This window comes from Peromyscus eremicus, chromosome 4, assembly GCF_949786415.1.
Source record: "Peromyscus eremicus chromosome 4, PerEre_H2_v1, whole genome shotgun sequence".
Lineage (NCBI taxonomy): Eukaryota > Metazoa > Chordata > Mammalia > Rodentia > Cricetidae > Peromyscus > Peromyscus eremicus.
Window position 1 is genome coordinate 916,935 of NC_081419.1, and position 19,994 is coordinate 936,928.

At 52.2% G+C, this 19,994-nt stretch overlaps 1 protein-coding gene and 1 long non-coding RNA gene across 2 annotated transcripts; one reads left to right on the forward strand and one right to left on the reverse strand.

Moving 5' to 3' along the window:
* Positions 1-187: 187 nt before the first annotated feature.
* Slc2a6 (solute carrier family 2 member 6) lies at positions 188-6,894 on the reverse strand. Its single transcript, XM_059258993.1, has 10 exons — positions 6,779-6,894; positions 6,094-6,256; positions 4,867-5,073; positions 4,175-4,274; positions 3,496-3,704; positions 3,096-3,248; positions 2,425-2,533; positions 1,908-2,093; positions 1,564-1,709; positions 188-878 (listed from the first exon to the last, which is right to left on the reverse strand). Exons 1-10 carry the CDS (start codon positions 6,865-6,867, stop codon positions 723-725), a joined length of 1,518 nt encoding a protein of 505 aa, XP_059114976.1. The 5' UTR covers positions 6,868-6,894; the 3' UTR covers positions 188-722.
* A 10,759-nt stretch (positions 6,895-17,653) lies between these two features.
* LOC131907934 (uncharacterized) lies at positions 17,654-18,673 on the forward strand. Its single transcript, XR_009378505.1, has 2 exons — positions 17,654-18,018; positions 18,272-18,673. It is a non-coding gene; the product is annotated as an uncharacterized LOC131907934 (long non-coding RNA).
* The last annotated feature ends 1,321 nt before the right edge of the window (positions 18,674-19,994 follow it).

Consider the following 19,994-nt stretch of genomic DNA (forward strand, 5'->3'; position numbering starts at 1 on the left):
CAGGGTCTCAGAGAAAGTAGCCTATCTGTAGAGGGTGAGCTGGCATTCAACCCAAAGGTGTCTGCTGCTTTCTCTGCACTCTGATCACGTCCAGAGTTCCCTGGCAGTCTGGGCTGAGTGTGAGGGTAGCCTGGCCGCTGGGCTAGGGAGCTTCTCCCTGGAAGAGATCCCACTCCCCTTTCCTCCCTGAGGCCAATTCCTTTTATTTTGAAAAACAGTGAACAGTTTGCAGACTAGAGGTATCCCAAGGTTGGATTGGGTCCTGCACTCTGGCCTTGGGAAGTCCAGTGTTCCCCAAGATACCCAGACCCATGTGGGTGCAGGACCTTGTCCTCATGGCCAGTTGGTCAGAACAGCATGATGTAACGATGTCCCTGTACAGAGCCACTTTGCCACCTCCACCCCTGTTCTCTGTCCTCAACATGGCCTTGCATGGAAGTGTCCCTTGTAGGGGTGAGGAACTAAACCCCAGGTCCCCTGACAGCCTTGTCCATGGGCACAGCCTTTGCTCAGTCTGGGGCTGGGCCGCCTGCGCCCCCTGCAGACTCAGCCGAGGGATTGCAGCACCCCAGGCTGCCTGAGCTGGGGCCTACCAGCCCCAGAGTTGGAAATGTGTTCTGGCTGATGGCAGGGATGCTGCTGCTCCTGGTTGCAGGCGTGAAGTCTGTGGCCAGTGCATAGGCCTGGCCTGGCTGGTTTGGCCCCTTACAGGCAAGCCCCGACTAGGGCCTGAAGGACATCCTGCGGGTGTGGAAGAAGGCCTCGATCTGCTCCAGTGAGCGGCCTTTGGTCTCAGGCACACAGCAGCCTGTGAAGAGCAGGCTGAGCAGGCAGATGGCGGAGAAGAAGAAGAAAGGCACCTGGAGGCCGAAGGCATTCTGCAGTGGGGAGTTGGGGAGGGAGCCACTAAACACACAGCCCCCAGCCAGAATGTCATGGGCTCAGCCAGTACTGGCAGCCTGCGGGGCCTTCATCTGGCCACTGCTCTGCTCTGCAACCTCCCAGCCTTCCCGACTGCTCCCAAGCTGCCCCTCAGCCGTCCTGCCCGGAGACTCCACTCTCTTAGGTCCACACCCAAGCGCCAGGCTGCCTACAGGGCCTGGTGGGCAGCATGTTGTGTCAGTCAGCCCTCCTCTTAACCTCAATCACTGAGTCGGGAGGGCAGGTTCTGGCTTGGCACTAACCCAGCTGGATTCCCCTGGTAGAGTCTGGAGCTGGCCAGCATTCAGGTGTTTTTAGGGCCTGCTGGCTTGCAGGGCTGGGAGCTAGGTGTGTTTAGGAGGGACCTCACACCATGCTATAGTCAGGTAGCAAGGTTACACTGAAGAAGCCTAGCATCCAGTAGATCAAGAGACAATGTAGCTGATCTGGGTTGTATCCTTGGGCTGGGAGGTAACCTGATTTCCTCAAGCATCCCTCCTCCCCCCAGTGTGTTCCTGTAATGGCCTTGGTTGGCTGTGCTATCACTTGGCCATTCTTAGCCTGTAAAGGGCCTGGGCTCTTCTCCACGCTGAAGGGAGATGCTAATGGAGGACTCTAGCTGGGAGTCCTGGGGCCACTCACCACTGCCAGCAGGAAGTACTTGGTGAGGACAAAGGCTGTCAGCCAGCTGACCAGCACGCAGAGCCCCGAGGCAACACCACGGGCACGCAGGGGCAGGACCTCAGACATGAGGAGCCAGGTGATGGGCCCCCAGCCCATGGCATAGCCTGCCGAGAAGAGGGGAGCAGTTGGGCTCAGGCCCTGGGGACCCTCAAGCTGCCTTGCCTGTGTCTCCCAGGTTGTAAGGAGGCCCTATTTCCCAGCTCCCCCACCTCTTAGGCAAACCAGGACAGTAATAGAACCCTTGTCTCCCCCTGCCCCCCAACAGCCCATCCCAGGTGTCACCACTGCCAGGGTGTTCCTACCCATAATGAAGAGCATGGTGGCCAGCAGGGGTATCAGAGTAAGATAATTGAAGGACGTAGCTGGGGACTGCTCGGTGTCCCCCAGGGTCATGATCTCCAGTCCCACAGTCCCGTTGGGGGTCAGAGACCTTGGGCCACACTGAACGTACAGCCCCAGTGTCAGGTTGGCAACAAACATGATGGACGCTGTGGACACACGGACACCTCAGGACCGAGACCCTCCAAGCTCGAGGCCCTTTCCAAGCCCCACAGCACCTCTTGTTGGGTGGCAAGGCTGGCCTATGGAAGGGGCAAGCCCCCACCCCCAACACAGAATGGCAACCTCAGGTTCTCTTGCCACTGCTGAGCTAGGTGGGTGGGCTCCTGTGCTCCTGGAGCTCTAGCAGACCTGTCTGGAGCAGCTGCCATTCGCTAGGTCCTGGACCATGTGCGAGGGAAGCTTGGGTATGGCCCGAAGATTCCAGTCCACACAGTGGCTGTAGGAGTAAAAGGCACACATCACAGTGGGGACACTCACCTGACACATAGAGCAGGACTTTCCGGCCCGCCAGGTCCATGGTGAGAGCAGCGATCAGCACAGACACGAGCCTCACGGCACCCACTATGGCTGCGTCCTGCTGGGAGGGCTGTGGGGCAGGGCACTGGGCTGAGAGACCTGGCCCCGTGCCCTGCCCTGACCCTAAAGCATTTCAGGGTCCTCAGACCTAAGTCGAGAGACGCTGTCTTTTTTTGCCACGAGCCATCACATGTACCGAGCCCTGGGCACTCTCTGCAGCCAACCCTTTTCTGTGGGGTTTCCCAGCACAGGCCTATCTGCTATGCCTGCTACCAGTCCCAGTGGGCACAGACCCTGGTTGGGCACTGATGGTAGACCTGAGCCATCTGCATCTTTAAACCTCATTGCCGGAAGAACCTGCGGGTGGAACTGGGCTCTCAGGGACTTCAACGGCCCCACTTGGGATCTGAGCCTGGGGCCATGGTCCCAAGAGTTCCACATACTATTAAATTGTTTTCCTTTGTTATTCTGTCTAGTTTAAAACACTTAAACTTCACTTGAGGAAAATGTTAGTTGAGGCGGGGCTGTGAATCAGAGGTGTCTGGGTATCAGCCACCTAACTCCCTGGCTGCTTGTGTTCTCCTCAGCATCCTCCTGGGACTCTGGGCATTGCTGGCCAGGTGGGTTCTCACCAGCACCACGGATGTGCTGTCGAAGATGGTCTGCAGGTACACGAGGATGGGTGTGATGCCTGTCAGCTGCTGCAGGAAGCGCATCAGGACTGCGATGAGAATAGGCCGGTACACGCGGGGGTCCTGGGCCTCTGCCCACGACACTCGGCTACTCTGGAACACAAAGCTGCTGCTGAGGGGCTATGCCAGGCTCTCCAGCCCTGGCCACCCTCTCTTGGCACCTGTGGGTCTAAGGGAGACCTCCCTCTCCCCTCTTCTAAGAGAGACCCAGCCTCTGGAGGCTGCCTGGGCTCTGCACACTAGCAAGAACCACTCTGTTTGAGGAAAGGCAACCAAGGCCCAAACAGGCCTAGCGAATGTCCAAGGCCACACAGATCAGCCAGTCCCACCCATACTGCACCTGTCTCCGCACGTTGTCCTGTATCTGCTCAAACTCCCAGTGGACCTCAGAGTCCGCTCGCAGCCAGGTCAGCGCCTGCAGCGCCTCCTCATCCCGGCCCTTTGAAAGCAGGAAGCGAGGTGAGTTGGGCATGAAGCTAAGCAGCAGGATCATGACGAGAACAGGCCCTTCTCCGGCCACAGCAAGCCATCTCCAAGGCAGCAAAAGACCTGGTGAGAGAAGCTTTGGTGAAGGGCTGGGGTCTCTGGGTAACCTCACTGCTCTCCCAGCCTAGCCTTCCCTGATTGCCCAAGTCTCTGTAGATGATAGAGGCAATGGGGATGCTGCAGGGATTGCCTGGACCCTGGTACTAGAGTGATATTCTTAAATGGTCTCAGTATAATGGGAGACTGTAGAGCAGGCTGGGCATGGGGCTCTCACCCCGCCACCTCCCCACCCCACCCCCGTCATCCAGGCAGGCAAGCTCATGGACTAACAGGATACTAGACAGCCTTAGTGCTGTGGGGAGGTGGTTTGAGGCTCCTGCTGGACAGGCTTCACTGCTCAGAGATGTGGTACCCATGGAGGCTAGGAAGCCAGGTGTCCTGCCTATCAGTGCTGGGTTTCTTCAGGGAGAGTTCCGTTCCCCCAAACCCTTAATCTCCAGAACCTGCATGCTGGATTGCAGGATGGTACTTGCCGAGGGCATAGAGAGACAGGGATCCAAACACGGCCATGAGCTGCGGTGTGGCACCCAGGGCCCCCCGAACACCAGGGGGTGCGATCTCAGACACATACACCTGCAAGACACAGGCCCCCACTTGAGGCTTTAGTGGGAATGCATGTTTCTGGGCCCACTAGAGTGAGAGAGGGGCCTGGGAGCCTAGAGAAGCTGACAGGGGTCTTGTTCTGACCACAGCTCTGACCTTCCCTTCCCCAGCAGAAAAGTATGCAGAAGCACTCAGCTCTGATGGGGTGGGGATGGGGAGGGAGACACACAGATGGACTAAACACTGGGACCCAACCAAGCCCAGGGTATTCAGGCCAGGTGCCTGTAATTCTCCTAGTGACCCCTTTCCCCTCTGGGTTTGGCCAAAGGACAGGTTTTTGTATGGAGTACTGCATGAGGTAAGCAGTTGGGGCTGGGGGAGGGGGGGGAACTTCCCTTCACATCCCTTGCTCAATGCAGATTTTCTTCTGTTGAGCAATTCATCGAACTGAGGTCAAAACACAGGATAGGAAGCTTTTGGTGACAATGATGTCAGCTTCTTTGGTGGAGGGAGCTGAGGTTCTCTGGGCAACTTAGGGACCCCACACACTCTCACTGAGCAAAGGCTCAGAGGCAGGGGTGGCCTAGACCATCCCTGAGGCAGTGGAGACATCCGGCCTTACCGGGATGCAGGCAGCAGTGAGTCCCCCGGCAAAGCCTGTCAGCGTCCTCCCCAGCAGGAGCATCCAAAGGCCATGGGCACCAGCCATGAGTGCATAGCCAATGACTGAGGGGACAGCCGAGAACATGATGCTGAGCTTCCGACCCAGGAGGTCATTGAGTACCATAGCACTGAGGCCCCCAGCTGCGGCACCCAAGGTGAACACGGACTGCAGGGGTGCAAGAAGATACAGTGGCCTTTAAGCGTTCTCACCCTCATCAGAGCCTAGAGACAGTTTTCCCAGGGCTGACCCAGAAGCCAGGCATTCATTGGTAGAGAGCCCCCTGTCCACAGCAGCCTGTGGACAATGATATGTGAGGGTGCCAGGACTACTCTTCTGTTCTAGAGGTGTGGGGGGGCCACCTGCACACAGCGGCTCTGCCCAGGAATGTCCATTATTTTTCTGAGCTCAAGCAGGCCTCAAAATCATGATCATCCTGCCTCTGCCTCCCAAGTGCATTCTCCATGGCTCCCATTCTACCCAATAGAACTCCGTGACTTGAAGGCCCAGGACCTTAAGATTTGGGGTGGGGGGTGTCATTGGATTTGCTGTAGAATAAAGGATTTGCCTGGACTCTGTTACTCATGAGCAGTGGGACTAGGACACATAGCTTGGCTTGTCTAAGCCTCAGTTTCTTAGCTGTGTAATGGGGAGAACATAGGTTGATCCAGGAGTGGAAATGTTTCTCAAAGTATCTGGCATGTGCTGTGTGTGCCCTGCACGTGCCCACCCCATTTGAAATGCTCAGGAAACCCTAAATCTTTCCAGTGTGGTTGTCAAGTTGCAGTTCTAACTCAAGGTCTACTGACATTCTAGCGCTACAGTGCTGGGCTCCTGGGCTCTTCTCTATTTAGCCACACTCTGTCCTCCAGATGACACCCTCTCATCCCTCTGGCACCTGGTGTTCCCGCCTCCAGATACCCGGGAGGATGCCAGCTCTGCTGTGGCAGCCTGGCTTTGGGTATGCGGTTGGGAAATCTTCCCGTCAGCCCCTCCCCACATCTCTGCAGGATGCCACTTCCTCATGGGTCTTGCCATCACCACTAGCAGACAGGAGTGTGTGAGGGAGGGGTACTGGGGCTCCAGGGGAGGTGCCACGGCTGAGTGATTTTTAGTTCCCTGTGGTAAACAGGCTGAATGGGTTCATGCTCCCCTACTACCCCACCTGGCTTAGAGAACAGGCCTCACCCCAAACCAGGATGCCTGGATTTTGTTCAGGTGTAGTGCTGGGTCAGAAGAAAGCTTCAGCGCAGGAATGACTGGGGACGTGTAGACCAGGGCATACCCAAAGCTGAAATTGCCCAGCACAGCAGCAAAGGTGGCCAGGAACACCCTTCTGTTTTGCAAGGCCCTGGTGGGGGATGGGGTGGAACCAAAGGACCAGGGTCAAGTCCTCTAACTGGATCCTGGGTTCCCAGACTGCTGCCTTCCCTGAGCCCCGTGGCCATCCAGCTCAGCAGATAGCAGGGAGAAGCCTGGGTCCAGGGCCAGTCAAGCTGGTACCTCCTTGAGGCCTGAGCAGCGGCTCTGGGAAGTCCCCAGGGTGTCAGCTGGGGATGGGGCCCTTTTTTCTCCAGAAAAGGTTCTCCTTCCTGCTGTGCTGCTCAAAGCTTGTTCTGTGATCTTCGGCAAGACCCTCATCCTATCCCTATCTGTGACAGGCGGGGACTCCACCCAGTATTCCTTTAGAAGAGTCTCTTCTCTTTGGTGGACCAGCTCTTTAAATAAGACTTGCGAGCATGCGGCAAGAAAGAGCCGGATGACTCTTGGTGGTCACTCACCAGAAGTCAGCGACGGCCCAAGATGTATGCCAACAGCCTGCTGGAGATAAGGCCACCCCAATCTCCCACCCCCCACGCCCTGTGACTCTCACCCGGCCCGCGTCCTCTCTCTCGGCGACGCGGGCGCCTCGGGGAAGGTGTCATAGTCCAGACCCTCGGCTCCTAGCAGGGGCTCCTGCATGGTCAGCGCGGACGCTCGAGAAGAAGCTGGACTCCACCGCAGCGCTTATAGCATCCGCCCGAGCCCCCAGCGCGCGGCCGACAAAACTCCGCCCTACGGCCGCGATTGGCTGCAGGGCGGCCCTGCAGGGCCGTACTGTCCAATGGGACGGCCGCACGCCTCGGATGCAGGATGCGGTCGGGCTCTGGGGTGCGTCTATCCGCGTGCGCTTTGAGGCCCCGGGTCCTGCCGGGGAAACCCGCTCCAAGGGCAGGGCGCAGGGCGGGCGGGCACGAGCGGACACATGTCCGTGTGGCCTGAGACCAGCGACCAAGGCCGCTGAGCCCCACTCCGCCAGCCCCACTCCGTCAAGGGCGTGGACCGCTCCGTGGCTGGGTCCAGCTTTAGGGAGGAAACAAACCCACAGAGGCGAAGCTCGCCAAGGTCACACGGAGGATTTTATCTCACGGCCTTATTCCGTGCCCTCTCCTGTCATATAGATGTCACTTCTATATCTGCCACTCCACTGCTTCCCTCTTGACCTTGGTTGAACCTGGACAGCTTTGGGTGGGTGTGGTAGGGGGAGGAGGTCTGAGCAGAGACAGTTAGGGGCAACTCCAGCAGGTGAGCTGGGGCAGAACTCGGTCCTCTCTCTGCTAGGCCTATATCTGAGCGACATATGTAGCCCATGGGATTTCCTAGTTGTCGAAATAGCCTGGGACTGTTCAAAACCATTCCAGTAATGGTATAAAAAATGACAAAATAAAGGAAAATCGAAACAGAAACTTGTCTGGATGCCCATGCCAGGGGGTGGAAAAAAGTCACAGTCATAATGCCTATTTCCCCCTTGGACTTTTTCAGGCATGGGAGTGGACTCACTTCCTGGTCACGTTTATAAGTTGACCCTTTGTGATCAGGCTATTAAAACAGTAAAGGGCGTTGTAGAAGTCTCAGTTCCTCTTTACTACAATAGAAACACTACTACAGAGGACAGCAGAGGCCAGGAAACCACCCGGCTCCCACAGCCCACCTGGCCGACCTCTTCTTTGCTTCCTGTGTCTTCCTTGAGTGTCTGTGACTTAACAGGGGAGTGTGGATTTTCAGTGGCATTTCAATGCATATCCAAGCTCAGAATATGTTTGTTTGTATTTTATTTTAGGGGTTGGAGAGATGACTCAGTGGTTGGGAGCACTGGCTGGGTTTTGTTTGTTTGTTTGGTTTGGTTTTTTGGTTGTTTGTTTGTTTTGAGTCAATGACATTCTGTCTTTTTTAAATTTATTTAACTTTATTTTATGTGCATTGGTGTGAAGGTGTCAGGATCCCCTGGAACTGGAGTTACAGACAGTTGTGAGCTGCCATGTGGATGCTGGGAATTGAACTCCGGTCCTCCGGAAGAACAGCCAGTGCTCTTAATCACTGAGCCATCTCTCCAGCCCCAACACTGGCTATTCTTGCAGAGGACTCGGGTTTGATCCCAGCACCACACGTGGCACACCATACGTGGCGCACAGCCCTCCTCTGTCCCTCCATTCCCAGGGTCACTGGTGCCCTTTTCTGGCTTCAGCTCTTGTGTGATGCAGACACATGGAGACAAAACACTCACACACATAAAAAAGTTAAGATATGTAAATTTGTTTTTATTTCATGTCTGTCTGTTTGTGAGTATGTACTCCTGAGGCTAGAAGTGCTGGACTTCGAGGAGCAGGAGCTACAGGCAGGTGGGAGTCACCTCATGTTGATGGGGACCAAACACGGGTCCTATGGAAAAGCAGTCTGTTCTTCGAATCATTGAACCATCTCTTCAGCCCCCCCCCTTTTTTTTTGAGAAAGAGTCTTATGTATTCCAGGCTGGCATCAAACTTGCTAGTTATCCAACCACTTTAATTTTATCCCCCTGCCTCCACCTTTAGTTGGTCCTTCAGGCCTGGTTTCATTGTGTGCTAGGGATGGAACTCAGGCAAGTACTACACCAGCTGAGCTATACACCCCAGCCCCTGTTGAGATAACTTTCACCAAGTTGTCCAGGCTGGCCTTTCAATACCCCTGCCTCAGACTGTTAAGTAGGTAGTCAGACATTAGCAAGCTTGGTGATCTTTGAGGACATCTCTTCCTGGACCCCACTTCCTTTATCTTGGCAATGCGATTTTTAAAGGATGTATCGTAGTTGCTCATAAAAAATAAAAAATAAAATAAAAAGAGACAAGCTCTCTCTAGCTATGGCTGGCCTGGAATTCGCTATATAGACCAGTGTGGGGTTGAACTCACAGAAACATGTCTGCCTCTGCCTCCTGAATGCTGGGATTAAAGGTGTGAAGCACACTTAGTTTAGCTGTCTCTTTTTAAGATAGAAAATATTTAGTGGCCTGTCAGGGATTATTTAAGGACCTTCTTTCAAAATATTTTTACTGCATCCTCTCTCTCTCTCTCTCTCTCTCTTCCTCTGTGTGTGTGTGTGTGTTTGTGTGTATGCACATGTGCCATAGAGAAGAGATCAAAGAACAACTTGGAGGTAGTTGGGTCTCTCCTTCCACCATGTGGGTCCCGAGGGTTGAACTCGGGCCGTCTGGTTTAGCAGAAAGCGTCTTTATCCACTGAGCCATCTCAGGATAAGGCAGGCTATCGTATTCTACTGGAAGACAGGCTCTCTGATCACTTTTCTTTCCCATGCTCCTTTGTGGTCGGTGACTGTGCGGTGTGATATGGGTGGGTGAAGCAGTTAACTCCCTCTCTCCTCTCCTGGCTCACTGGGATGCCTTCTTCCTCCCCATATCCACCATTCCCAGGACTTAGCATGGTCCTGGTTCAAATTTAGGGAAGGGAAGGGGGCAAACAGAGTGGCTGGAGCCCGCCCCAATTTAGCACTGTAGGTTGGGCGCTGAGACCCATGACAAAAAATGGAGGTACTGTGCTGCCTTGACCATGTGTGCTGGTGTATGATTCCAGGCCTCAGGACAGTTGAGTTTCTTTTAGATAAACACACACACACACACACACACACACACACACACACACACATTTGTCCTGTGTGTGTGTGTTTGTGTGTGCACGTGTGTTGTGATGATACATATGGGAAGGTCAGTGGACCGCTTGCAAGAGTTGGTTCTCTCTTTCTACCGCACGGGTCCCAGGGATTAAACTCAGACCCTCATGCTTGCCACCAAGCGCCTTTACCCATCTCATTGGCCCCAATTGCTTTTCTAATTGAGCACATTTCACACATAAGGCAGCTGAGAGTAAGCCATGGTTAAGTGCTTTATTTGTTTTTGCTTTTGTTTTTGTGTTGTTGTTGTTTTTTGTTGTTTTGGTTTTTTTGAGACAGGGTTTCTCTGTATAGCCTTGGCTATCCTGGAACTTGCTTTGTAGACCAGGCTGTCCTCAGACTCACAGAGATCTGCCTGCCTCTTTGTCCCAAGTGCTGGGATTAAAGATGTGTGCCACCACTGCCTGGCAGCAGTTAAGTGTCTTTTGTCCCTTTACTTATGGGAACTTGACTGCTTCACCAACACGAAGAGGGTCACCTCTGCCTACTTTTTTCTTAGTTCCTTCATGTATTCCCAAAACAAGAGTGAAGTCACAAACAGGGCACGCTTCCCCCTCCTTTCCCTGTTCTTCTGTGGGCTCCTGCTCCATTGGTAGTTTGTAAAACCAAGGATTGGGAGCCAAGGCAAAACCAAAGCAAGGACTGGTGACATTTTTGTGATCCTGTGATCACAGCTCCTTCTCCATCACGGCAAGGTGTGGACTCCTTTCCCTCAGGCTGCTTACGGTTTCCCTCCACGGTAGCAGTCTCTGCTGGCTCTGGGATCTCCCTTACTTTCCTGTTTGCAGGAGGACTCATCTCCAGTCACTTCCTCTTGTTTCCAGTGTCCTCCTGGCTCCTGCTATACCCATACAACCTGACTCACACCTGACTTTTCCAAAAGGGGTGTGTCTGTACCCCATAACATTTCTGGCTGTTCCTACTGCCATGGGACAAGTTTCTTTTTTTCCTTTGGTATGTATTCCAGGCTAGCTGACTCATGGACTTACAAATGAAACAAATATATGTATTTAAAGGTATATATATACACATATATATATGTATATATATACATATATATATATACACATACACACACATATTTAAAGGTAAAGCCAGTGTGCCCATACACATAAAGCAAACAAATTCTGTTTCTGTCATCTAGGTCTAGAAGCTAAAAGTATTGGAGAAAGATGGAGAGAAAACAGTCAACACAAGATGACTACTGACTCCTCTCGAGGAATTGAGGAGACATACAGGTCACTGGAAGGACATTACCTGATATAGAGAACCTTCTTAAGGCACTTTCCACTCCCCTGAATCAAAGAATCCTTAGCCAGAGCTCAAACATCACCTCCGTCCTGGCCTCCAGTTGTCTCTCTCTCTCTCTCTCTCTCTCTCTCTCTCTCTCTCTCTCTCTCTCCCCCCCCCCCCTCTGTTTTGGCAGTCTCCTGTAGCTCAGGTTGGGCTCAAAGTCACTACATTGTCAAGATCAAGCATGGCCAATCATCACTCCTGCCTACCTGTGCTGGCTGGTTGTATGTCAACTTGTCACAGCTGGAGTCATCAGAGAGGAAGGGGGCCTCAGTTGAGAAAGTGCTTCCAAAAGATCGGGCTGTAGTCAAGTTTGTAGGGTGTTTTCTTAATTAGTGTTGATGGAGGAGGACCCAGGCCATTGTGGATGGTGCCATCCCTGGGCTGATGGTCCTGGGTTCTATAAGAAGGCAGAGTGAGCAAGCCATGAGAAACAAGCCAGGAAACAGCACCCCTCCATGGCCTCTGCATCAGCTCCTGCCTCCAGGTTCCAGCCCTGTTTGAGTTTCTGCCCTGACTTCCTTCAATGACAAACAGTGATGCAGAAGTGTGAGCCAAATAAACCCTTTCTTCCCCAAGTTGCTTTTGGTCATGGTGCTTCATCAGAGCAATAGTAACCCTAACTAGGACAGTCCCTCTCCTCAGTGCAGTGCTGGGATTGCAGGCCATACTTGTTTTTTGGTAAATTTATTTATTTAAATCGTGTGTGTGTGTGTGTGTGTGTGTGTGTGTGTGTGTGTGTGTCTGTGTCTGTGTGTCTCTCTGTGTGTGTCTGTGTGTCTGTGTCTGGGTCTGTGTGTGTGTCTGTGTGTGTGTGTGTGTGTGTGTGTGTCTGTGTCTGTGTGTCTCTCTGTGTGTGTCTGTGTGTCTGTGTGTCTGGGTCTGGGTCTGTGTGTGTGTCTGTGTGTCTGTGTCTGGGTCTGTGTGTGTGTCTGTGTGTGTGTGTCTGTGTGTGTGTGTGTCTGTGTGTGTGTCTGTGTGTGTGTGTCTGTGTGTGTGTGTGTGTCTGTGTCTGTCTGTGTCTGTGTGTCTGTGTCTGTGTCTGTGTGTCTCTCTGTGTGTGTCTGTGTCTGTGTGTCTGGGTCTGTGTGTCTGTGTGTGTGTGTGTGTCTGTATCTGTGTGTGTGTGTCTGTGTCTGTGTGTGTGTGTGTCTGGGTATTTTCTTGCATGCATATCAGTGCACCATCTTCATGCCTGGTGCCCAGAAAAAGAGTTCAAATTTCCCAAGTCTGGAGTTACAGATGGTTGTCAGCCACCATGTGGGTGCTGGCAATCAAATCAGGGTCCTCTGGAAGAGCAGCCAGTGCTCTTAACCACTGAACAACTTTCTAGCTTTTGGGTAAACTTTGAAGTTCTCTCCTTGATAGCACCCCCTCTAGTCAGTTCTTATCTGTTATTCAGGACACTGGCCTTTGACTCTTGGAGATGGCCATCAGTGGCACTCAGTGACAGACACTCTGACTCTTCTGTGAACAGGCCTCCCCCAACAAATCCTGATTATGGGCTGCTAACATGGTAGCCACTCCAGCTGTAAGTGGAAGGGTCTGAGAAAATGCTGAAGGAAGACCCCAGACTCAAATAGTATGCAAAAGTGAAGAGCATTTATTCTGCAGAAACAGCCAGCATATGCCGGGTCAGCCACTTGTACAACCTGATGATGAGCCCGAGAGGAGTGTACAGGCTCCTTCTAAGCACAGCTAGGGGAATTTCAGGGACGGTTAGGTCATCTCAACCATAATTGGTCAAGCAAGCAACAGTTACGTTAGTATACTTTCAATTGGCTGAGGTTTTATCTTTGGACATACTTGGATAAGTTTTAAGGGGGTTGCAGGAACTGTCCTTGAGACATTGTGGGGCTGACTCAGACCTTGTTCGTGCTCTTCCTCATCCCTGAATGTAATTTGTTGATAAATGGCCCTTTGTTGGGAGAGACACCTGTTTGTCCCTCTCAGAGAACTGAAACCTAAATTCAGTTGTAAAGGTGGGAAAAGTTAAACCCTTCATAAGCAGACTAAAGGGCTCGAATGTATTTCTCTGGCCTAGACTCTGAATAGTATGTTACCTCCAGATCAGTAAATTCCTCTATTATGGGCTTTTAACTGGTACTCACCCTACAATACCCCAATACTGGCCTTTAAAATCATCCCTGGATTTGATCTCCTGAGATCCCATCAAAGCTGTGATGACTTTGTTTCCTAGGTCACTCAGCCTATAGATAAATCTGTGGAATTAGAGAAGATCTTCATTGTTCTTGAAGACCCCAGTTCTCTGGAAAGTTGGAAACAGGTTCTGTCTACTGTAACATTGTACCGATCCTATTTGCCTCTGGATCTGTGTCATCCAGTGCCACTTTATCCCATGTTTAGAGCTGATCTAACCTCAGGTGGTCCTGTGAGAACCTAAGTCCATCTATCTGGGCCCCCTGATCTTCCTCCAAGGCCTGAAGTTCAGCGGGACTGAAGACCTAGACCCTTCCACCCTGTTTCAGCCTGAAGTAGTCAGATCAACTCACTAGGTGATTTTAGTGTCTACCTCTTGAGGGGGACTGCAGCTGTTAAAAGTCAGGCATTAGTAGCTTGGTCATTGAGGCTTGGACTCTACCTCCTGTTACCCTGGCAACACACTGATTTTTTTTTTTAAAGGATGGAGAAGTATCTTGATTGTGCTCCTTAAGAGTGAAGATGCTGTGTGAAAGGGAGGTGGGCTAAGGAAGCAGGGTTCTGTTTCCCACTATGGAGAACTATTTGCTTCTTGTCAAGCAGGGCTGGTCTATAGATTTATTTATTATTACATGTATTCAGTATGTGTGTACAAGCATGTACGGTGACAGTGAGTAGAGGGCAGATGACAACTTGTGGGAGTCAGTTCTTTTCTTTCACTGGTCCTGGGGATTGAACTCAAGTCATAAGGCTTGGCAGCAGGTGTCTTAACCTCCTGAGTCATCTTACTGTCCTCAGATTTTTTCCCTCCCTCCCTCCCTCCCTCCCTCCCTCCCTCCTTTCCTTTCCTCTCAATCTACTTGATTACATGGTTTAGTTTGTTTGTTTTTTTTTGTTTGTTTTGTTTTTTGGTCAAAAGAATGGGATCTAGAAAGGAAGGAAGGAAGGAAGGAAGGAAGGAAGGAAGGAAGGAAGGAAGGAGAGAGAAAGGAGAGAGAGAAAGGAGAGAGAGATAAAGAAAGAAAGAAAGAAAGAAAGAAAGAAAGAAAGAAAGAAAGAAAGAAAGACAAAGGAATGGGCTCTGATCTGTCTCTTGCAGAGAAATAACGTTCCAAACCGCCTAAAATATAAGATTGGGTCAGGTGTGGTGGCTCGTGCCTTTAATTTCAGTATTTGGGAGGCAGAAGCAGGCAGATTTCTTGAGTTTGAGGCTAGCCTGATCTACAGAGAGTTTTAGGCTAGCCAGGGCTACATAGTAAGACCCTGTCTCAAACCAAACCAAACTAACCCTCCAAGACTCCAATTTTATTAAGATGTAATTTATAGACACCAAAAAGAGCTCACATTCAGTTCTAATTCAAGAGTTTTGACAACTTGGAGAAACTTCCAGCCAAGACATGCATTACTACTGCCTTAGAAGGTTCTTTGGGTGGCTGCACCCTCCCCCCACCAGCCCTCCCCTAGACTGTGTGCTGTGATTCAGATTAGGCAATCTTCATAGACTTGCAACTGTCCAGTACCCGCCAGCCCAGTCTTCTTGTGGGTGGGGGAAGGTGAAAGGGCGCACTTCTGTGTTGTGGTTTTGAGGTTTGTCCCTTTTGCTCATGGCATAGTGGTGGTGCCTTTAGGTGGACAGGTGTTTCTGGTTTGGAACTAACAAGAAGCTGATAAGCTGTCGAGGGGCCCCAGTCTGCCTGCCTCTCCTGAGTACTGAAGCCTGGTCTGCTAATGGTCTGTTGTGAGCATCTGTGTGGCTTCAACACCTCATTCTTTTAAACGTATTTTTTTTTTTAAATTGATTCTTTGGGAACTTCACCTCATGAACCCCAATCCTGATCATTTCCCAGTCCCTCCATATCTGTCCTTTACCCCTGTATCATGCCCCACAAAAGGACATTTAAAAAATATTAATTTAAAACAAAACAAAACAAACAAAAAAACAATTCTTTCCTCTGTCCTTCCTACCTCTCCAACACCTCTGCATTCGTCTTAGTGGCCTTGGGAGCTACAGTGTGTTTGGAAATAGACCCTTTTGTCCAATCAACTTTACTTGCAAATGTTCATTGCAATGAGTTGTTGGTCTGGTTCAAGGTCTCTGGCTTCTGGTACACCGCCAATACTGGATCCTCACCAAAACTCCTCTCAGATATCCTGCTGTTGGCCTGAGTCTTAGAGAACCTGAGGCTATGGTTCTGCAGGACCAGTCCCTTCACACTCTCTGGCAGGTTATGGGAGGGGTAGATGCTGGGGTGGGCCAACTCAAAGCCCCGAATGTGGGTTTGGGTGGTAGCTGATTTGGTTGGTCCAGGCTGTTGGGACCACTCCCCTCAGGCAGGGGCGGAGCCAGCTCTTCTATACCCATGCCATTAGGGCCAGCTCTCCCACACCTGTGGTGAGGGGTGGGGTCAGATCTCCCATGAGGGGCAGGACCAGTCTTCTACTGTAGCGTAGTGCTGGCTCAGCATAGCCCTCAGATTTCAACATGTTCCTATGTTCCTATGGCCCCCTGTGGTAACACAGACCCTAGCTGCAGCAGGACCACAGACCCAGACATGGCCCTTGGCTACAGCTCAGGCCTGGATGTCACCATGGCCCCAGGTGGCAGTGCAGGCCACTCAGATCTGTGTGATCCCAGCTGCAGCATGACCTTCAGATAACAACATGGCCCCAGGTGGCAGCCCAGACCCCAAGCATCCATACAGCCTTAATGGTGACAAGAACCACAGACATCAACTCAGACCCTGGCTGCTAGAGGGCCATGGACCCAGACATAGCCCTTGACTTCAGCTAGGGCCGAGCTGACACCATGGCCCCGGTGGCAGCACAGGTCACTTAGATCAGTATGGCACAGCTGCAGCGTGATGTTTGGATGCCAACGTGGCCTCAGGTGGTGGGCCAGACCCTGGGCATCTGCATAGCCTTAAATAGTAACAAGAGCAACAGACACCAATGCAGACCCTCAGCTGCAGCCTGGGCCCAGATGTCACCATGGCCCCGGGTGGCAGCTCAGGCCACTCAGATCAGCCTGGCCCCTGCAGTGGTACAGCCCTCGGACAACAATAAGCCAAAGGTGGTGGCCCAGACCCCGGGCATCCGTGTGGCCTTTGATGGCAACATGGGCTACGGATATCAACACAGACCCCGGCTGGGGTAGGACCATGGACTCAGACATGGCCCTAGGCAGCAGCCCAGGCCCGGACATCACCAGGATCCCGGGTGGCAAGTAGGCCACCCACATCAGCCTGTTCCTCACCACCTTAGCTTCTTCAGTTCTGCCTCTCTCCACAGCACACGAACCTCGTCTCTTCTCTTCTCTTTCTCTACCATTTCTCCACCACATCGTTGCTCATCACAGTGACACCTCCCCTCCTGGCACCACAGGGTGCCTGCCCAGCAGGCCTGTGGATCCAACACTTCCCTTTTTTAAGTTAACAATTTGAGGAACGTCTGTCTTGAAGGTTATTGACCTCTACAAGGATCTTTAAGGCCGTCCTAAGCCTCCTGCTGGGGCCTTGCTGCAGTCTCTTGCCTGGGTCTGACTCAGCTAGGTGTCTGGGGGCACCTAGCCTCTGGTTAGGTGTGAAGGTCTCCTTCCCTCTGCTTGCCTTGCACAGCACTGGGCACCGCAGCATCTGGAAACCCCTGGCTGACTTGAACCCACCACCTCCTTCCCTTCCTATGCCTGCACTCCCCAGTGCAGGACTCTGGGTTACAGGCAGTGGAGGGAGGCTAGCACGGGAGGGGGCTAGCACGGGAGGGGTCCCAGCTCTGTCGGCTGACACTGGCTTTTCCTCTCTGTGGACACACCCACAAGGCATAGACCTCACTTGACTGGGCCTCTCAGTTTTCTTACAGCCCAGCTCTATCTAGCTCCTCCCCAGGGATGCTCCTCCCAGGTGAGCACTGCTGAGCAAAGGCTTCAACTGGATCCATTCGGAGGAGGCTGTAGAGGGGCGAGCTGTCCCAGGATATGAGACCCCTATGGCACGAAGGTGAGTACTCTGGGGGCTTGCAGTGCCGGAAGGTAGATACCGCACAGGGCTCATGTGGGTGGAGAGAAGGGCCTGGGAATCTAGCTCGAAATAGATCCCAAGCCGGCGGTGGTGGTGCACACCTTTAATCCCAGCACTCGGGAGGCAGAGCCAGGTGGATCTCTGTGAGTTCGAGACCAGCCTGGGCTACAGAGTGAGTTCCAGGAAAGGCGCAAAGCTACACAGAGAAACCTTGTCTTAAAACACACACACACACACACACACACACACACACACACACACACACACACACAAAAAAAAAAAATCCCCAAATGGAAACACCTCCTCTTCCTGCCTCCTGCACTGGCCACCCCAGGGCACTAGATCTCAACAGTCTTTCCATGTGGGGCTCTACCCTGCCCAGAGGAGGGGCTCTTCTAGTTGCCTGAAAGCTATTTGCCATAATCCAAGTCTCAGGCGGCCGCAGATGCCTTTGCAGACTCTCGGAGCTTCTTGCTTCTCATCTATAAGGTGGATGTCACCTGGAAGCCTTACCTGTATGTGAGGTAGGGGAGGTGTAGCTGCCTCCCAGGCTTCACCAAGGTCCTTCCAGACCAGACTGACAACCTCTAAGTGCCTGGGGAACTGGCAGAGTGGCATTCCGGGACTGTGACGCTGGGGCTAAGGTCTCCAGCACCTCCAGGGGAGGTGAGGAGATAAGGACTGAAGCCGTGAAGCCGTGGGGGGTGGGGGGGAGGAGATTCACTTGCTCTTCCAGGGGCTGTTAACAGTCTCCTTACAAAGGAGAGAACAGCTACAGCATCACCGCCCAGGGCCATGGTGGGGTACCTTGTGGCTGCTCTGGCCTGTGACTCTAGCCAGAGGGAAAGCGGTAAGTGGGCAAGCGGGAGCCTACCTAGATGAAGTCCAACCCCTCACCCTTCCTCCTTCCCACACACAGATGGGCCGCCCAGGACCCCCAGAGGAGAAGGTCTCTGACACCCAGCTGTCCGGGGCTCCTGGTGCCCCTGGAGATGCACTTGGTGACGACATCGATGGTACAGAGGATTCAGACTTGGTGCCCTCTGTCACCCTGGCTGCAGCCCTCATCCTATTGTTCCTCCTAGTGTCACTCTGGCTGGCATGGCCACTCTGCCAAGCCTCCTACTAAGTGGATTCCTGAGTGGAGGGCAGCAAGACCATTGGGCTTCCAGCCCCACTCTGGGTCAATGACTCTCAGTGCTGTGGGAAAGTGTGGCAGCTCGTGCTCACCCGGTCCACTTCCCTTGATGCCTGGCTTTACTCATGTTTCTCATCTTTATAAAGCCATGCTGCAGACTTCAGATAAAGCCGAATGCCTTCAGTCACTTGTGTCAGTGAGTGGGGATAATTGTGTGGTCAACTCCTCTATTCTGGGGCCTCAGTTTCTCCAGTCCTCAAGGTAGGGTGGCAGTGCCTGCTTCTGGGTATTTTGAGGAAGATGCCCAGTGGGAAGGCCTCCTGTGGTCATCTCTGTGTTATATACTCCTCCATTACGCCAGTCTCTATTTCTACAGCACTCAAGCAGAAGATTCATAGGCATATGCGATACCTCCAAAAGATGTACTAGTCTCAGCTGCCACCTGGTGGTAAAAGATAGGATTGCACCTGCATAGAGGTTCCCAGGGGGTGTTCCAGGAATGGGCAAACAGTTTTCTTCTTCTTTTTCTTTTTCTTTTTCTTTTTCTTTTTCTTTTTCTTTTTCTTTTTCTTTTTCTTTTTCTTTTTCTTTTTCTTTTTCTTTTTCTTTTTCTGTTCTCTTCCTTCCTTCCTTCCTTCCTTCCTCCCTCCCTCCCTCCCTCCCTCTCTCTCTTTCTTTCTTTCTTCCCTCCCTCCCTCCTTCCCTGACTCCCTCCCTCCTTTCTTTCTTTCTTTCTTTCTTTCTTTCTTTCTTTCTTTCTTTCTTTCTTTCTTTCTTTCTTTCTTTCTTTCTTTCTTTCTTTCTTTCTTCTTTCTTTCTTTCTTTCTTTCTTTCTTTCGTGTAAAATTTTGAGATTTTTTGTATGAGCACAGATCCCATTACCGGTGAGAATTGCTTTGACATTTGCTACTGATGTCTGCTCCCCATCTCTGTCTCTGTGATGATTCTAAAAGCCACTAGAGGCTTTTCTAGAGAGGGGACAATTCTCCTATCTTAAGGTATGTGTGGAGGAGAGAGCTGGTGGCTCCCTTTTCAAGACACTGTGCCTTCCTGCCTTAGGCAGCCTGACTTCCAAGGGACCTTCCTCTCGGGACCGATCAGCAGTTCTGGTTTCTGAACTGCCCTTTGCCCATGTCAGGGTCCTAGCGTAGGGTGCTGCTCCTTCCTGGGAACATAAAGCACATGGCTGTGTGACCCACTGGGGGCAAACTCCTCTGATCCATCATGACATCAGTCTTGTCCAACATTTAGGCCATGTCTGTCAGGGCAAGGTGAGAAGTGGACAGGGGCTTTAGGAGGCCTCAGAGAGTTTTGGAGGAGTGGAGATGTAGTCCTTGAAGCAATAGGGACAGGCACTTCAGGTGACAGACTGAGGGCAAAGGCTGGGAGCTGGGCGAAGTCTTTTCACTAGCAGGATAAGAGGTGGCGTGCTGAGGAGGGGAGTTCAGGGAAAGTGGGCAGTGGGACTTTCAAGGGGCCACTGTGGGACTGACCTCCACTGTGA